The sequence below is a fragment of the Salvia hispanica genome, chromosome 4 (assembly GCF_029641045.1).
Source record: "Salvia hispanica isolate PSC_SH4W2 chromosome 4, Shi_PSC_v1, whole genome shotgun sequence".
Classification (NCBI taxonomy): Eukaryota; Viridiplantae; Streptophyta; class Magnoliopsida; order Lamiales; family Lamiaceae; genus Salvia; species Salvia hispanica.
This window is the reverse complement of record NC_142695.1, coordinates 17,080,124-17,098,368: the sequence shown is the minus strand read 5'-3', so window position 1 is coordinate 17,098,368 and position 18,245 is coordinate 17,080,124. Positions and strand designations below refer to the sequence as shown.

The 18,245-nt window shown below is 38.4% G+C and overlaps 2 protein-coding genes and 1 long non-coding RNA gene across 6 annotated transcripts; 2 read left to right on the top strand and 1 right to left on the bottom strand.

Annotated features, from left to right (window-relative positions):
- The first annotated feature begins 3,469 nt into the window (after positions 1–3,469).
- LOC125196251 (uncharacterized) lies at positions 3,470–8,154 on the top strand. Of its 3 annotated transcripts, XM_048094690.2 has the most exons (14): positions 3,470–3,782; positions 4,454–4,625; positions 4,837–4,871; positions 4,950–5,052; positions 5,294–5,376; positions 5,465–5,580; positions 5,665–5,775; positions 6,304–6,413; positions 6,529–6,838; positions 6,920–6,997; positions 7,077–7,127; positions 7,208–7,297; positions 7,717–7,794; positions 7,925–8,154. In XM_048094690.2, the coding sequence occupies exons 1-14, from the start codon at positions 3,773–3,775 to the stop codon at positions 7,958–7,960; spliced, it is 1,383 nt and encodes a 460-aa protein (XP_047950647.2). In that variant the 5' UTR covers positions 3,470–3,772; the 3' UTR covers positions 7,961–8,154. The 3 variants fall into 3 exon arrangements, with proteins under 3 accessions (XP_047950647.2, XP_047950648.2, XP_047950649.2); XM_048094691.2 differs by lacking the exon at positions 4,837–4,871 and having other exon boundaries at positions 3,471–3,782; positions 4,950–5,030; XM_048094692.2 differs by lacking the exon at positions 4,837–4,871 and having other exon boundaries at positions 3,471–3,782.
- A 496-nt stretch (positions 8,155–8,650) lies between these two features.
- Positions 8,651–15,047, bottom strand: LOC125195811 (Ubiquitin system component Cue protein). 2 transcript variants are annotated; one of them, XM_048094052.2, is made up of 9 exons: positions 14,504–15,047; positions 14,018–14,177; positions 13,871–13,932; positions 12,989–13,083; positions 12,769–12,882; positions 12,199–12,264; positions 11,869–11,966; positions 10,676–11,115; positions 8,651–10,258 (listed from the first exon to the last, which is right to left on the bottom strand). In XM_048094052.2, the coding sequence occupies exons 1-9, from the start codon at positions 14,880–14,882 to the stop codon at positions 8,826–8,828; spliced, it is 2,847 nt and encodes a 948-aa protein (XP_047950009.2). In that variant the 5' UTR covers positions 14,883–15,047; the 3' UTR covers positions 8,651–8,825. The 2 variants fall into 2 exon arrangements, with proteins under 2 accessions (XP_047950009.2, XP_047950011.2); XM_048094054.2 differs by lacking the exon at positions 14,504–15,047 and having other exon boundaries at positions 12,989–13,072; positions 14,018–14,095.
- LOC148927374 (uncharacterized) lies at positions 15,002–16,824 on the top strand. Its single transcript, XR_016128930.1, has 2 exons — positions 15,002–15,111; positions 15,843–16,824. It is a non-coding gene; the product is annotated as an uncharacterized LOC148927374 (long non-coding RNA).
- The last annotated feature ends 1,421 nt before the right edge of the window (positions 16,825–18,245 follow it).

Genomic DNA, 18,245 nt, shown 5'->3' with positions numbered 1-18,245 from the left:
GAATATCGAATGTCAACAACTCGTATTAAAATATCAACAACTAACAAATAACACTTACAATTCACATATCAATACCTAGAATATCGAATGTCAACAACTTATAGTTGACATTATATGTGTATAGTTTGACAAGAATTGTATATGTAGTTGACATGGATTGTACACATAGTTGATGTTATATGTGGGTAGTACATATGAATTATATAGGAAGTTGACATTATATGTGTGTAGTTGACATAAATTATATATGTAGTTGACATAGATTATATATGCAGTTGACATAGATTATCGGCCCAAGGATTTAATTAAGTTTGGCCCAAGACTTATTATTTACTTAGCCCACCTTAGAGTGTCCACTATAGTTGGCCGGGCCAAGCCACAAAGTGTGGCCAGGCCACAAAATCGTGGCCGGGCCACCAATGCCCATGTTTCCTACTATAGTGGACATGACCAAGCCACTAAAAAGTTTGATTTTTTTTTTCATTTTGTTTATATTTTAATTCTACTTCAATAAAAGTTATTGGACTATAATAATTGAAAAAATGCATAAGAACTAAAATTAAAACAAAATCTTCGTTGTATTATACAAAGAGGTAAAATTATACAACGAAAATTTTCGACCTCTCATAAACTACCTCCCTAACGCATTCCCAACGCATATCACACTCGACCCCCTCCTCCCCTACGATTCCAAACCTCTTCGATCATATCAGCCTGCAGTGTCGTATGTGATGTTTCCCTCCGCATATCGGCGAACCATTGGATCAAGTATGCATCACTACGCGGTACACCCATCTGCAGTGGGGCGGTTGCAACACCGTGGCTCGTACTTGCACCCTCTTCCGGTGCCCAGTTCTCTGCAGAATATCCTTCATCCTCTATTATCATATTGTGCAATATGATACATGCATACATGATGGAGGCGACATCATTTTCGTGCCATTGTCGAACCGGGCACCGTAGAATGGCCCATCGCGATTGGAGGACACCAAAAGCATGCTCAACGTCCTTCCTAGCACTCTCTTGTTTGGCCGCGAAATAGGATTGTTTCGGCCCAACCGGCTGCCGGATCGTCTTAACAAACACGGGCCAACGAGGGTATATCCCATTGGCTAAGTAGTATGCCTTGTTGTACTGCGTCCCGTTGGTAGTGAATCTGACAGTCGGACCCTCACCCTGACACTCATCATTGAAGAGATGAGACGAATCCAGTACGTTGATGTCGTTGTTCGACCATGCCAGATTTGCAATCGGTAGTCAGCAACAGCTTCCAGTATCATTGTTGGGTGTCTCCCTTTGAATCCAGATGTGAACTGCCCCTTCCAAGCAACCGGGCAGTTCCTCCATTCCCAGTGCATGCAATCAATGCTGCCCAATATCCCCGGAAAAGTATGCACTCTCCCGTGCATATCTATCAATCTGTGGCACTCATTGGCAGTTGGCTTCCGTAGATACTCCGGACCAAAGATGGCCTGGATACAATTACAAAACTTCCTCAGCGTCGTTAGGGCAGTTGTTTCGCCCAACTGTAGGTATTCGTCGAACATATCAGCAGGTCCGGCATAGGCAAGCTGCCTAATTGCAGCGGTACACTTCTGATATGTTGACAACCCGGGTGAATAACCGTTGCGACATTCTGAAGCGGCGACGGAAAATCTCTGCTGGGTAACGGGGGTTGTCGCCAAAGTAGTCTTCCATCAACCGCTGGTGTGCCCCGACATGGTCACGGCTGATGGTCCGCCGATGATAGAACGGGCGAACGAACGCCGTCGCCGCCACCTCCTCCTCTTTCTCTTCTGCTTCCCGTTGCACCTCTTGAACGAGTTCATCGAACTCCCTATCCACCAATTGTTGGAACTCATCGTCAGAACTCATTTTTCAAAAGCAGAATTGGTGATAAAATGAAAAGAATGGAGATTGGAATGGTGTAAAAAATTGAGGAAAATGGGTATTTTTATAGAATTAATAAAAAAAAAATCGAAATAGGGGAGCCGCGGCTCGTGGCCAATGCAATAGGAGGGCCGCGGCTCGCGCCCAAGCGCCGCGGCCAAGCCACGATCGTGGCGCTCCCGTGTCCACCCCCCCGCCGCGGCTGCCCACCCCAGTCACTATAGGGAGCCGCGGCTCGCGGCTCTCCCGTGGCCTGACCGCAGCTCCCCTATAGTGGACACTCTTATTCCTCCAATTAAATTAAAAGCCCAATTAATAACTCAAAGGAGGCCCAAATTAAAAGAAACAAAGTCAACCCATGTTCTCCCTTCTCCTTCCCGATCAATCTGCCTCACTCACCCATTTCACCTCCTTCTTCCCCAAATCAAGTCCTTCACTCCCGTCGCCTTCCTCAATTCGCCGGAGATGGCGACTGCTTCCACCTCCACCTCTCTCTTACAAGTTGAGGATCCCCAATTTTGAGAAAAATATCCCCAAATCAAAATCCCCAATTTGAACGAGCCTCAAATTCGGTCGGTTCCTCCAGATTTCACACCGGCGGCCATCGCTCGACCATTCCTCCGTCGTCGGCTCGAAATTCCGACCGCCTACTCCAACACCTGCCAATTCCCTCACTATCGCCACCAACGTCTGCTCGAAATCGATGAATCGCTCTCTGCAGTGGTTAGGTTGCATAGATTCTGAAGTAGATCTGGTTGATAGGCGATTTTCTTCTCCGATTCAGGATTTAACGCGATTTCACCTTCGATTCGGTGTTTCCTTTCCGCAAAACTGTCGCGAACGAAGATAGACAATCGGGGAACTCAAAATGAGCTCGTTCAGCCTCTCTCTCACGAATTTCTCCGACGAGATCAGATCGAAAACCTCAACAATCTGCTCGCGAATCCTAACGCAAAAATCTATTTATTCTCAGAATTGAAGCAAGAATCAGGAAAAAAGTGTGGGAATGAAGAATTGAGAAAAAGAAAAAGTACGAACAGAAAATTCTAACGTTGTGAGCAAATTACCATTATACCCTTTCATAATAAATTAATCTAAAATTATTTTTTATGTGGCAAAATCTGGACCACTCATTTAATAAAAATGATTGGCTGATATTGAATCTCATTTCTCAATTAGCCTAAAAAATCTCAATTGATCACAACCCTATGCATGTATATGTGTGTGATTTTTTCGATTTTTCATATAATTTCAGTTATTTTGATTTTGTTCGGTTTTTGAAGTTCGTTTTTCGATTTTTCGGGTTCGGTTTAGTTTGGGTTTTGAAAAAAATTCGATCTTTCGATTTTGGTTTAATTTAGGTAAAAGACGGAACCGAAATCCCAATGCTCACCCCTAGAGAGTATAATTTATCAGTTTTAAAGGATTGACCACAAAATTGCAAAATTGGTAATTATTCCAGCTATTTTTTGGCCTAAGAATCTCAATTTTTAAGTTAGGAATATGCTTCCTTAAAAACAAAAGAAAAAAGGATATGGTAATATTTATATAGAGAGAACGTTATTATTTATAGTGATGCTGTTAAGAAATCTGGCAATTTGCCTCTGAATTTTTTCCTCCACAGGCCCTGCAATTCTCTCTCTTCCCCTTCTCCATAATCTCCAATCTCCAAATTCTTTTCATGGATACTTCCTTTCTCGATTCAATTCAGTTATTCAGTTCAAAGCTCTATTACTATCCAATTCACCATTCTTACTTATTAGCTGCTTGTTTTCATCATTCAGATTTTAGTCGTCCTTGTATTGTTTCTCAATAACTAAGTTACCGCCGCTTATAGCTTTCGGATTCGGATCCGGATTTTGATTTCGATTTGCATCACTCCATGGGTAAAAGTGAGTTTCCCCCCTTTCTTTTTCCACTGTTTTTTTGTTTCGTTTCGGAAACTCGAAAATTGCTGCGGCAAGAAGTTAATTTCCGAGCGTGCTTGTTCTTTTGGTGTAGTTAATTACGCATGGAAAAATCAAATTAATCGATCTTGGTTCAAGAATTAACCTTCGGAGCTTTCTTTAGCTATATTGCAATCGAGGTTGAACACCTTTTTCATTTAATAATAGAGTATACTTGGACTTTGACGGTAAATTATTAACTTATGCTTTTATGGAAAAAAAACTCAAATTGTGATATGTGACGTTTCACTAGTTTATGCGCATGTTTTAATGTATATTTTGATCAACTTTACGAGTGGATTGAACAGTTTGAAAGCCGATTACTGTGACGCATTTATGTTAGAGAATTTGGGGTTTGTATTTTTTGTTTTTGGTGGTGAATCAGGATTAAGGGAGTTGCAAGCCTGTAAATTATTCTCCATATTGTAACTAATTTAATAAAATGATGATTCAAGTTATGAATTGTTGAGTGGCAATGTTGGTGTACTTTCTGAATGCCTCAAATTAAACATTGTTTCTTCTAAATTTTTTTGCTCATAACAAGTTTTATTAGTATTAGATGTACTTGAACTGAATTTGGAAATAATTGCTGAACAATTTTGTTATGGGCATTATAGAAAGTTCTCAGAAGAAATTTGCTACCATGCTGGATAGCGATGATACAGATAGTCTGAGCTCATCGACCTCGTCCATGCGCTTAGACAATATGACAGAGAATGGTCTCAATGAAGTTCAGGTTGATAAGGATGATTTGCTTGATCAGTGCTTGGATGCTTTGTACGAGAAGAGGTAATCCTTTTTAGTTTCATGTATAAGATACTTAGATACTAGGAACTGTCTTTTAATCTTTATTGTTCTAAAAGTGATTATTTCATATTGTATTATTATTGCATAATGATGTATATGTAATGCATGTCGATAGTCTATTAAAAAGTTTCCTCATGTCTGGATAATGTATGTGATGAATCATGTATGGTTTAAGTGTTTCTTTTTTTAACAGAAATAAATCATCATTTGAGTTTCTCCTGAAGAGGGGTATGTGAAGACTTCTATAAATTTTGATTCTACTTTCCTATCATCCTGATATTATATCTGTATATTATTTTCATACAGGGGGTCCACTAGAGAAAAGGCTTTGGCATCTATTATTGAGTCATTCAATAGCAGCTTGCAGAATGAATTTGTCGAAACAAAGTAAGAATTCAGTGGTGTTTCTGTATCATTCTAAACTCTATTGTATTGGTTTTGCATAAATTTGAGTTTGAATCATGTATTTTTTACAACCAATTAACTAGTTAAACTTTTACCAAATCTTTCCATTTTCAAGCATTTTCATTGAACAAAATTCTTTAGATGTATATTGAAGGTTAATAACGTCTTAAATATTGTGTTCTAAGCATCTTCAGTATTATGTTCTAAAGTTTTAGTTCGATACTGTCTTTTGTTTCTCCACCTAGATTTGCTACATTCCTGCAGCAGTGCCTCAATTCAATTAAAAAGGGTTCTGCAAAGGAGGTTTCCCTGGCATCTCATGCAATAGGTTTCACCTTGCCTTCGACATATTGTATCTAGCCTTTCATTGTTTGGCTAGTATTTGGTGAACTTAATTACTTTGTACACTTTTACAGGACTTTTAGCAGTGACTGTGGGTCCTGGGGAGAAGGCTCAAGAGATCTTGGAAGAATCACTCTCCCCTATATCGGATGCTCTGAGAATGCGGCCTGAGACATCTAAGATTCTGTCGGTATGTTATGTTTCAATAGCTCAGCTAAGCAAGTTGTTGCCTTGGATGCCTAATTTGATGCTGGATATTGCTATATGTTCACAGTTGCTCCAATGTTTGGCTGTTATTACTTTTGTTGGCGGTGAAGATCCAGAACAAACGGAAAAATCAATGCACATAATGTGGCAAGTGGCTCATCCAAAATTGGGTGCCAATGTATGCATCCTTTCTGTTAACTGATCCAAGATGTTTTGTATTCTTTTCAATATTATACATATATATTTATTTTTATATGAATAGGTAGAGAATGAAACATAAACTTTCCGTGCCATGGTATGTAAAAGTCACTCTGGACCATTGTGATCTATGGTTTTCATGAAATGATGCATTATTGCCATGCAAAGACCAATGATCCAAATTAGATTTGACACACTGCATGACCATCCTGTTTGATCCTGGGCCTATATTAATATATCTGTGTCTGTAAGCATACAAAACTACAGCAGATACCGTTCAGTATGATATAGTCTGTAATCTTGTTTCTTGTTATCAGTATGGTCGTGTGCTTTACTTTTTCGCCTCTTGTCACCATGCAATGTTAAGTGGTGCATATACTCAGTGCAGTTCAATCGAGCCGTGGATATAAGAGTGCAATGTGTCAGCTATTTATTCTTGTCAGCTATTTATTCTTCTGTTAGTCTGTGCTGTTCAATCATATATTCTAAAACTGATATCTACATTCAGGTGGCTGCCTTTAAACCTTCGCCAGCAGTGATAGCGATGATGGTCTCTTCCTGGTCATTTTTACTCACTACTGTGAATGGCTGGGCGCTGAACCCTAAGAGTTGGCAAGAGTAAGTATTAATATCAAATATTTAGTTAAGCTTGCTATTCCATATCATGAAGACATTAGTTCTGGAAGTATGTCGGGTTCAAAGAACTTTAAGTGTTTTACTTGAAATAATTCAGGACAATCTTGTACTTCTCTACACTGTTGGACAAGGATGACAGAGCACTGCGTATTGCAGCTGGTGAAGCACTTGCTTTAATCTTTGAGATAGGGAGCCTGGACAAATTCTGTGGCGAAACTAAGGACTCTTCTGAGCCCACTATTGATGAAGGGAAGGATTCCCGAAAATTGATGTACTTACATGGATTGAGAACTAAAGTACTTGGTCAAGTGCGGGGCCTCTCTGCTGAGGCCGGTGGTAAAGGTTCTGCCAAGAAAGATCTCAATAGTCAGAGGCACACATTCTGTGATATCCTAGACTTCCTTGAGGTATGCAGTATGCTTCTATTAGTTTAATCTCCGTAGATTTGGTTTCTAGACAGCTTGAAGTTTATTTATATCAAATGCCAGGATGGTTATACACCCGAGACCTCGATGAAGATAGGTGGAGATCCTCTGAACACAAGCTCATGGACTCAATTGATACAGGTAATGCTATCTTCTCTACATATTTTAGCACATTATTGTATTGGCTTCTAACATTTTCTAATATCTTTCTGCGTTATAGTTGAACTTCCTGAAACATTTCCTTGGAGGAGGATTTGTGAAGCACATGCAGGTACTTATTTGCCAGTAGTCCTGCTATAATCGACTCTTTTACAGGTTATCATAATCTGTTATTTATCATGTGTATGGCAGGAGAACCAATTTCTCCATGATGTGTTTGGTTTCACGCCCAAGAAGAAGCTCCTATCAGGGACCGAACAGCGTATGTCAGGGCGCGAAAAGGTTAGTTGGATCTGAATTTTCTTGGTGTTAGAACCGCTGGCCAAGTACATTTGTTGATACATATTTGATTGAATGTAATGTGAGATAGGATTTGTAATACATTAGTGCATTGCAAGTTCTGAAGGGGTTATTTCATGGTACACTTTCATGACTCTTCAAGATGATCATGTTTCTGATGTTTGATTGCATGTCTTTTGATGAACCTTTTTAAGTTACAGTATATGGATTAAGAATTGCTATGTCTATTAAACTTTGTAACATCTAAATACGTGGTTGCACCTAGCCTTGTGTGACATTTGATGTAAATTCTGAAGTAAGGATTAGTTTCCTTGAGGTGGGGATGAGTATGAAATACAGTATTGAGACTTGAGATGCATCATTAAGGCGATTTTGCTCATGTTTACCCTCTTTGTTGACAGAGAATGTACAAGTCCCCTAACTCAGCTCTCAACAAGGCACGGACGCAGTTACTGAACAAACAACGGGCATTGGCCCAGGTAAGTTGTTCATCTCTCGAAAGCCAAACTACTTCTCCTTTCTCTTGTCAGGGAGGGGACTGATCATCGAGCTTTTTCTTGTTCATTCTTCTGGGATGAGTAATTTGATGTTGGTGTTTTTGTGGTGCAGGGGAGGAACGCAGGCCACTTTGCAGTCGATGAGTAAAAGAGGATCAAGCACTCTCGGGGATAAATAACATTTGTCGCACCCTTTTTGCCTGCACATTCGCACGATACTAGTTTTATCATTTGTTCACAGATTGGGAATCCACTGTATTAGCACTCCATTTTTTCACTATAATCTTATCAGAGGCAAATGCTATTAATCTTATTATAGCAATCCTCATTTTACTGTTTTCATATTGAAAGGAATTAGAATTATACCTGTGATATACTCCCTCTGTCCTATTAGAAATGAAACGTTTGCTTTTTCACACATATTTTGAAAAAATAATAATAAATAGTTAAAGTAGAGAAAAAATTAAGTAAAAAAGAGAATAATATAAAGGGGACTCTCATCTACATTATTCTCTCTTATACTTTATTTTTTCACCACTTTAGTTATTTATTATAATTTTTTCAAAATAAGTGTGCAAAAGTAAACGTTGCATTTTTAATGGGACGGAGGGAGTACTAGTTTACAGTGGCAGAGCTAGGTATTTTATTATGGAGGTTCAAAAAATCATTTCACAACTTTCTCATTCAAAACAAAAATCGAACTCAATTTAAATCCATCAAGATTTTAGAATTATATTTTTATGTCATTAATTTTAAAACAAAGAGAGAGAAATGAATTGGCCATCAGATGAAAGCTTCGATATTAAATAAATTCTTGATCAACAAAACACGGGGTACATAATAAAATTATGTTCTTGTAAAAACAAAGTCAAGCAATGTAAAAGCTGAGTCCTCGTTCCCTGATACAAATTTGGTTGCCACAAAAGTGGATTTGACAAAGCTACAAAATTGGCCAAAGTCTATACAAAAAGAGGGTCTAACATATTGAATTGAGCAAGAAGAAACATATGTGATTAGTTGTAATGAGCAGGTAATCCACCTAGATGCTTACTCATTGCTCTGTCTTTCCTGAAGTTGCTCCTTCCCCTGCCGCCGCCACCCCCTCTCCTTCCTCCACCTCTCCCAAAGCCTCCCCTAACTCCAACTCCATCGTTTTCTTGTCCTTCTTGCTGCTCATTTGATTCTGGGGGTGACCCGCTGCCACCCCCTCTCCTTCCTCCGCCTCTCCCAAAGCCTCCCCTAACTCCAGCTCCGTTGTTTTCTTGTCCTTCTTGCTGCTCATTTGATTCTGGGGGTGACCTATTATTCATTGTACTGGACATAAAACCTCGTCTTCCTCGACCTCTACCGAAGCCTCCCCTTCCCCCAGTTCTGTCATTTTCTTGCCCTTCTTGCTGCTGCTCATTTGATTTAGGAGAAGACCTATTGGTGATAAAAAGTCCTCTTTCTCTACCCCTGTAAGTACCTCGTCCTCCTCGTCTTCCGCCTTCATCACCATCAGATTTTTTGTTCTGCTCGTCTTTCGAATCTGATAAACTTTTAACAGCGCCCAAGGGGAGGTTTCCACCTCGTCCAAGGCCATGGATAAGTTCCTTTTGTGCTAGATTAACCAATTTTGCCTCGTTTTGATTGGCCACAGCAACAGAACCTTCCACTTTATAGCTGTAGTTCTTACCGTCTTTGACATAAAACTGTGGGGTTTTCCGCGAGACCCACTTTGAACTGTCGGCACCAGAAGTCGAGCTGCCTGTGTCAGCTTCTGTAGCTCTTCTCCCCTGTATATGTTTCTCCCCCAGGGTCTCAGATTCGTCCAATCCTGAATCACCAACACTCAAACCCAGATCATCAAAGGAGTCATCATACTCATCTTCATACTCGAGTTGAGATGCAAGAGCTGCAGTTTTTGCTAGTGCCTCTTCGTTTTTGGCATTTAGGGTCTCAGAATCAGACAAGTCATTCATATTCTTCCGCGTAAACCTCCCAAATGAAGACGACGACGAAACTGAAGATGCTCCAGGTTGGTATTTTGTGACAGTGGGTCCCACGATTTCCGGAGGAGATATTGCAGACACCACTAGTTTCCCCTTACCCTTGTCTTGACTACTAACCAGTAACGTGGACTTTGAGGGAGGCATTGTTTCTAATGAAATGTCGAGAGATTGCAATTCTTCATGAAGAGTTCCCTCGAGGATTCTCTGAATCACCATTTCTGTATCTTGGTTGTAGGCTTCGAGACATGCTACTAGGAAGCCTCTACCGTAATCTGGAAACAGTTCCTTGATTTGACTAATTTTTGACTCTACAATTGCCACACCTTCATCTGTCTGGGCCTTGTCACTGCTAGCTGGTAATGAAGTAGAAGATTTCTGCTTGATATCAGCTCGCATTGAAGTCCGCATAATCATAGCAAGAAATTGATTTTGTTCATCATCCATTGATAACCAACCTTCATTCCACCCAGACAAAAAATTATTAGTTGAATGGGATTCATGGATAGAGGGTGAAATAAAGACAAAGAACAATGGAAAAGCCACAAGGTGTATCAAAAGATAAAACTTGCAAACAGGACAATAACCTCAGTTGGATGCTCCAAAACAACTTAAAAACTAAAGATCATCCAAAAACATTCAAAAACTCGTGTAGGAAGTGGTGTAAAATATAATACGAAATGATTCAGCAGTCAATCGTTTTGATATACAAGCATCCAAGTGTGTATATGATTATATATCTTGAGTTTCACATTAGTTTATGCACTCAGAAACCTTGAAGGAGCTGAGCTTTCATACTGAGACAATGAAATTGAACAATACATATACAAGAAGTAGAAGGAAAATGAATATATATTTGTCACAGAAATTCTTACCTGTTTCCCGTAATAATTCAATCCTACTCATCATTTTGTGATTCTTCTCAATTTCCTGGATAAGTGTTCCCCACGTCTGTCCTCCAGGACCATCGGTGTGATCAATAGAGAGATCTCTTATTGTTTGTATTAGAATATCAGCCCTAACAACAGGATCCTCCACATTTGCTGGAAACATCTTCATTGAAACTGGAAGAGAATAACTATTTTCAAATGCCTCATCACTAAGATAGCATGAATAAAGTGATCTCCATCCAAATTTTGCAATCCTCGTTGACAATATCTTCAGACTAGTAAAAGCACTTGAAAGCAAATCACTTGATATTTCCTTGTTTCTATCTTCAGCTACTCCAGAAAGAATATTGAAGCCTCGTAGCAACGATGGAAGAAATGAGTCATGTAGCCTTACAAGGGTGGTGAGTAATTCTTCATTCCCATAACTGCAGAGACAACAAAATTTTGACAGACCCTCTAATGGAGTATGAAAAGGGACAGTGAGCCAAGCAGTTGGAAATTGACTTCTTTACCCAAGATAATCAAACACCTCTCATTTATAGGATTCTTCTCTCAGTATAAAAGATATTCTTAACCAATGAGTCAAATTCACATTGGAAATTACAAGATCCTTTTGAAAAATCCAACCACGTTGTTGCTCAAATGTTTAATGAATTTTTGTAACAAGACAACCTCAACTAGATAGCAGCAGTTTGACATGCTGAACTACTTGTGCTTGATTTGCTAAAGTTCTGGTCAAATTTGAAATAATGGCCAAAGACAGAGATGTACTATGCAATTATCTCTTTTTTATAATAAGCTTTCCTTCATACTGCAGTAGCTCAATTTGGATCATGGCCATAAGAGGAAGACCAGTAAAGAAAAGGTTGAGACAGCCATGAAATATACTCAATGGCTGTAAAACCTGCCTTTATTTACCTACATTCTCTTGGTCTTGGAGCTGTTTAATTTTCACGTGATCCAATTAAGTACAAGTTTCAAATATTATATCATTAGTTTCTAGATCATATAATTGTTACTAGTGCAGTAGGGGTGCATTTGAAGCAAGAAAACTTCCAGCAGACCCAAGAATAGGTTATACGATGATATGGCATAAACTTTAAACTTAAAACTTTAGAAATTTTGAAGAACTGTCAGTAAATTAACTGAACTAGTTCAGTTAGTAGTAAGTGTAGTACCTCAGTTCAACTGGGGAAGAGAAGAAAACAGCTGCAGGTTTATGTGCATTAACAAATGAATCCAACGATACAACTGAATCATTTATGAAGTCCATAACCTATGAAATAAAGTACATAAGGCAAGTCACAGAATAAAATTGATACATCTATCAGGCCAGAACACAAATTGCAGCCAAATTTAGTTAAGACTAGAGTTTTGATAATGGATGTGCATATTGGAAGAACTTGATCCTGGTTTGGAACAAAAGATTCTGTTAAGCTGACTGTTTCGCACTGATGACTGAAAGATAAGGAGCCAGATGGGGTAATACAACATAGAATTAAGAGTACCTCCAGATAGTCGAGATGAAGACGACTGGATCCTCGGTCTTGATGGCCACCAGAACTAAGCAAACCCTGTGTGCCAAGCCCCAAATGAAAAAAAAAATAGCAGTATGTATGATATAGTATTTAGAAAGTGGAGATTACTTCTAGTGTATTTAACCACTTTTCAGAACTTTTAGTTCAACCACTGAATCTGAGACCAAGAAACTACTAGACTGACCAAAGAAGCAAACAAAAACTTATGAAAATTAATGCTAATTCCTGCCATATGCATATACATCAGGTCAAGACAAAGAAACCAATGTAGCCTTTGCAGTCCCAAGCTTGAATTCTTCACGTGTAATTTGCAGGATGCAAGTTGCAATCACTTAAGACAGATATATCCAGGGGCTCAATTTTCTATTTAATGTCCTTACACTTGCTAAGTATGAATGTCAAAGCTGGAAAAATCAACTTAGTCGACATATTGAAGACACATAGCAAATCATTCAAATCAATTTCAAAAACTATGAATATGGAATGTTACAAAAAGCTTGATGTACTGTCAAGGTAAAATTCCAACAATAGAAAAAGCACCTCTAAAGTTGAGTTGCAACGTTGATACATGGTCTGGACAATGCTAATGAAGTGCGATATCAGAGCAGGAAAATCATCCTGGATGTATGGTTGGGCCTTTATTACATTTGTCACCTTAAAAAAAGATGTAAGCATCACATGTGAGATTGGCAGAAAGAAGAGTCCTGGGGAAGGGATAAAGGATAGAATCAATAGTAGTAAGCTGTTTATACATACATACCAGTTTTTGGGACAATTCTTCATTTTCGTGACCGTATATGGCACATATATCCAACAATTTTGGTAATTCAAGCAACTTCTTTTTCTGCAGAAGGGCTACCACATACAACTCGTAAAAAGAGTATACAAGTAACAAATTATTCAAACAAAATATTTTTCACATACTTGGCAAGCAAGTAAGAAAACCACTTCCTTAGAAATTATTCTGAGCGAGAAATCAATTAGGCTCTTGAAGAAATATTATTGAGCCTAACCTACCTTCCTCCTTGGTCTATGCAAACCAAGCTACTGGTTTCAGGCTTTTACATCCCTAGTCTTCACTCATAGTAAGCTAACAAGCTTCTTAATGGTTCAATCTGCTTTATCCCATAAATTACTTGGCACATACTACATGTATACCTAGTATATTTTCTTCATGCAGTAGAAGGATCCAAGTTATGCAAACCTTTTGCAACAAAAAAATGTATCGCATTCTTGCATATAATATTCATGATTCTAATGAGGACAAGGTGTAATCAAATTCCTTTTTCTTTTTCTTTTTCTTTCATGACCTCATAATGTATGCATTTTTGTGGTAAAATGTAGATATGCAGGCATCCTTTCTAAATGGCCAGGCTTCATATTGTAAGATCAAAAGTACAAGGTCAGACCAGAGCTATATGTAGAAATGATTTACATAAATAAAATAAAGCATTAAACAACATACAAGTCAAGTTAAAATGCAATCAGAAATTATTATATTTCCATGGTAAATGTGCAGAAATGGACCAGTCAGACTATCGGGGATGCATAAACACACCAATGTGCAATAAAAAACAGCAAAAGAAAACAACATAAAACACACGCTGTATTATTATTGCTGGAATTAAAGAGAACCACACACCCTCATGATCTTTTGCACTCAATGAGTCAGCAGCCTTAGCCCCAGGATCCCGGTTGGATGATCTGTAGCAAGAAGTTTCACATTCATTTAAACCAGAGACAAAAAACAAAACAACATAAACGAAAAAAGAGTTCCCATGTAACTTACAAACGGTACAAGACCATGAAGACACGCCGACACAGCTCAAACTCACCAACAATTACTCCAGAAACTATTCCTCGGGCTCCACGGTGAGGGAAATCATACCACCTACTTCTGAATTTCAGAAAACTTTCAAGAAAGGCATCCAGTGATTCATCAGTGGCCACTGCAAACAAATTGGAAGAATGTCTTTTTCAAATGATACTGCAGAATACAATCAACTATGTTGTGCTCAGGAATTTGGATTTTGGAAGCACTGGACATATAACTTGAGACATATCACATCACTTCCAATACTTCATAGTGATATTTAACATCCTTCTGAGAATTATCTCATTTTGTTCCATAGTGAAACATCTAGATATTCATCCAATCAAACGAATCAGCTCAAAAGAAGATAAAGTCAAGCAGCGAATTACAAATCGAACATAACCAACCAATATTAAGATTTGCTTCATATAGCTTCAACAAGTGCAATGAAAAAATAACAACCTTCTCTCCAGAAATCTCTAGGGCGCAATTTCAGCAACCGAGACAACTCCCTATTGAGCAGATCAACAACGCGCTGAGACTCGACGGGATCCAATCCCCCCTCCTCGAGGCCAGCCGCCACAGCTTCATCCTGGGGCAAGTAAATTACAAAATTGCCACTCGTGGAGGCTCTATTAACCCCATCCTCCCCCGTCCGCACTCTGCTAGCCGAGGCCGCCACGGTATCGGCAGTAGGGGTGTTTGTGGTGGCGCGGAGGGTGTTAGAGAGGGTTTGGTGAGTGTTAGGGTTCTGGAAATCCCTCTTCGGAACAAACTTCTTCTGCGATTTTGCGGAACTTGTGTAATCATTCCTGTTCTGGTTAACGGATCGGTTTGACATATCGGAAATTCGATAATTTCTTATGTGCGTGTGTTTTTATGTATGTATATATATGCAGCAATTTGTAGCAGCATAAACTGGAAGGAGATTTGGATGATTGAGAACTGGGAGAAGCAGGCGTTGATGCGTCGTCACTCCAAATTCAGCCCCCAATTTCCAAAGGGTTTTGCATTTGCGTCCGTGCACATTTACGTTTTTGGACAATGGACTTGACAACCACACAAGACAGGTATATAACATTATGCAACGTTTAATAACCAAATATTTCGTGGCTGTATAGTAAATTTTTTGTAGTTAACATGTCTTTTAAAATAGATATTTATGCAGTGACACAAGTTTACAATTGAAATTGGTGCAGTGCGGTTTTGATATATGCAAAATTATTTTTAATATAAAAATACAGAACCAAGGATATGGAGGTTATTTTTAAGTAATCGTAAGTTTATTTTTATGTCATTATTATAAGGATGACATAAAAGGATCTTAAAATGACCTCAACCCCAAAGTTTATAATATGACCTAAAACTGCTTTATAATGACCCTCCGTGTTTTTCTTTAATTATTGACCATTAGATTGTCAAATCTCATGGTCATGATTTGGTCTGGATTTTGTATTGGGATCAATTTTTGTATTTATCATTTTTCTATATAATATATTTTTATGGGACGGATGGAGTAAATGAAAGAATTAATCGTGGAAGTGTGATAAAGAAAATTTACACCAATTAATTGTGGAGGATTGTTGACAAAAGGAGTAGTACTTTATAGAAAACCCTCTACCCAATAATAATATTACTCTAATTTTGTGATCAACTCATTTAAAATATACCAAGAAAGAAATATTACTAATAAAGTTGAATAAATAAGGGCTTTGCGAAGCTGAATAACCTTTCCAATATAAATATTTGAACCTACTTTATACAATAAGGCCCGTCTGGTAGCTCACATAATTATTTTCAGGGATTTGTTGAAAATGGGCTTTTCCAAAGTTGATGGGCAAAGTTATGAGCTGTTTGGTTCAGCCCACCCAGATTGTTGAGCCCAATTCAATCGTTTGGTTCAACTTGAGAACCCTTGAAAACAATTATGCCATGACTAAACTAACCCTCCTCTTCCTTCTCTCCCTCGCCTCCGCATTATCAGAAAATCCCCCCGCCAAGCCCTCCAACTCCACCGTCCAGATCAATTCCAACTCCGTCCTCGTCGCCTCCTAGACTCATACTACACTGAGCTCTCAAAGCTGATCGAGAAGGCCCTCCTCCTCCAGACCCTCGAAGAAGCCGTCGCCAAACACAAACATCAATATTTTCGCACGAGGCCCTGGAGCGGGAATTGGATCCTAATCGAGGTAAAACTCCACAGATCGAAATTGCGTCTGTCGGAGAAGTGCACTTTACCAGCTCAATTGTGCACGAAAGGGGGCGACGGTTGCTTCGATTGGAGAATTCGGAGGGTAAAAATGGGTATACACCACCGTGTCTGAATTTGCGTCAAACCGGAGCTCTGAATTTGTGTCGAACCAGAGCTCCACACCGTCAATCGGAGGTACTGGACAACAGCGATTGGAGAATTCCAAAGGGTAAAAATGGACATACACAACAGTTTCAGCACAATCGGAAAAAGCCCTCCCCTAATACCTGCTCAAGGCCGTAAAAGTGTTGACAGGAGTGCGCCGATAGTAGTATGTGTGGGGTGGAACCCCGGAAGATTGTACCGGGTTGGCGGATTGATTTGGTAGCTACCAAACACTGGTTAAAAGGCTGTGAAAAGTGCCTTTTCAAGCCTACCAGACTAAACCTAAGTGTTAAATTGAAGTAAAATAATTAAACTATGTTTAATACACTAAAATTACTAACAGAAGTAGAACATGTGATATAGGCCTAGCCTATAGACAGGGGACTTGCCATTTGCCAATTTAACTATTATTATATTAATTTAATCAGTCTCTGTTTATCTCATCTTCTTCCTTAAGTAGCAACGAGCCAACAACGACAACCATTTTTTTCTAAACTTTCTTCTGCAATTTCAAATTTCAATTTCAGCCCCTCATTCTTACTCAGTTTTTTACATTTTAGACTTCACATACAGTAGTTTGGTGAAGGCTGAAGACACTTTTTAGAAATTTCAAAACTTTTTAAAGTACAAAATATTTTTAAAAAAAAAATTGGGAGAGGGCATAAGCCCTTCCTCCCTTGGTTGTGTGTCCGCTAATGTTAATAAGGGTTTTAAGAAATGCGAATAAAAGTATGTTGAAAAAGTTAATGGAATGAGAATTCCACATTTATACGATACTACTCCCTCCATCCACATTCCTTGAAGCGTTTCTTTTCGGCACGAAATTTAAGAAAGTTGTGTTTAATAAGTTAAATAAAATAGATGAGAAAATAAAGTAAGAGAAAGAATTACTTGAAGCGTTTCTTTTCGGCACGAGATTTAAAAAAGTTGTGTTTAATAAGTTAAATAAAATAGATGAGAAAATAAAGTAAGAGAAAGAAGAGAGAGTAAATGAAAAGAAAGAATAAAGGAGGTGAGATTAAATGCTTTGTTTTTAGCTAAAAAGAGAAATGACTCAAGTAACTTGGGACAACCTAAAAAGGAATACGACTTAAGTAACTAGGGACGGAGCGAGTATTATAATATAATGTCGGTGTAAAAAGTTAGTGAAAGTGGGATCCATTCACTAAAATGACAAAACTAAACAATATTTCACGGACAGAGGGAATACAAATAAGGATATGGCAGTTGTCCAATCTATCATTGGTGTATCCAGTATAGGAACCAGGGGTACAGTTGTACTCCAAAATTTGAGATTTTTGCTATATATTGTCAAAACTTTGTAAGAATAGCTCTATTGGTCTACTGAGGTGTCTCCAAATCAGCGTAGGGAATAGTCACTTACTCATCGGTGAATACCCTGGATAATTACCAAAAAAATTGTTACTACAAACTGACAACATCAAACTTATAGAAAAATATGTAAAGTTAAAAAACAATCCGAAAGTTTGTTCTATGCAAAATACCCAAAAACTACAAAGATTAGTCCTACAAATTTTACCATTCAATTTAATTCATTGAAGACGGAGGTTTTTGAAGTCACCACGACGTTCATTTAGTAAGGATCGATGGAATGGATTTGTTTGATTCATATTGTACTGCTAGTTGATAAGTCACAATTTCCTATATGTCGAGGCATATTAAAGTAATGTATCTGTTTCTATTCACATAAACTTGATGAATAATCTAGTGTCAATTTTTTCAGCCCAAACGTGCAAGAGTGTGTTGAAGGCTTGAAGCTATGACGTCTGCTAAATCGACTTGATAAAGGAGTATTATTTCATCTACGTAAATTATGGAGTATGTTTA

What these genes read in the sequence shown, in the direction of transcription:
- LOC125196251 (XM_048094690.2), top strand. An exon ending in TGAGTTTCTCCTGAAGAGGG is followed by an intron (nt 4,872 to 4,949) that starts GTATGTGAAGAC and finishes ATTTTCATACAG; the next exon opens with GGGGTCCACTAGAGAAAAGG. An exon ending in AACCCTAAGAGTTGGCAAGA is followed by an intron (nt 6,414 to 6,528) that starts GTAAGTATTAAT and finishes GAAATAATTCAG; the next exon opens with GACAATCTTGTACTTCTCTA.
- LOC125195811 (XM_048094052.2), bottom strand. Translation starts at nt 14,882, where the DNA reads ATGTCAAACCGATCCGTTAACCAGAACAGGAATGATTACACAAGTTCC. An exon ending in TAGAGATTTCTGGAGAGAAG is followed by an intron (nt 14,178 to 14,503) that starts GTTGTTATTTTT and finishes ATTTGTTTGCAG; the next exon opens with TGGCCACTGATGAATCACTG. An exon ending in GTTGCAACTCAACTTTAGAG is followed by an intron (nt 12,265 to 12,768) that starts GTGCTTTTTCTA and finishes CTTGGCACACAG; the next exon opens with GGTTTGCTTAGTTCTGGTGG.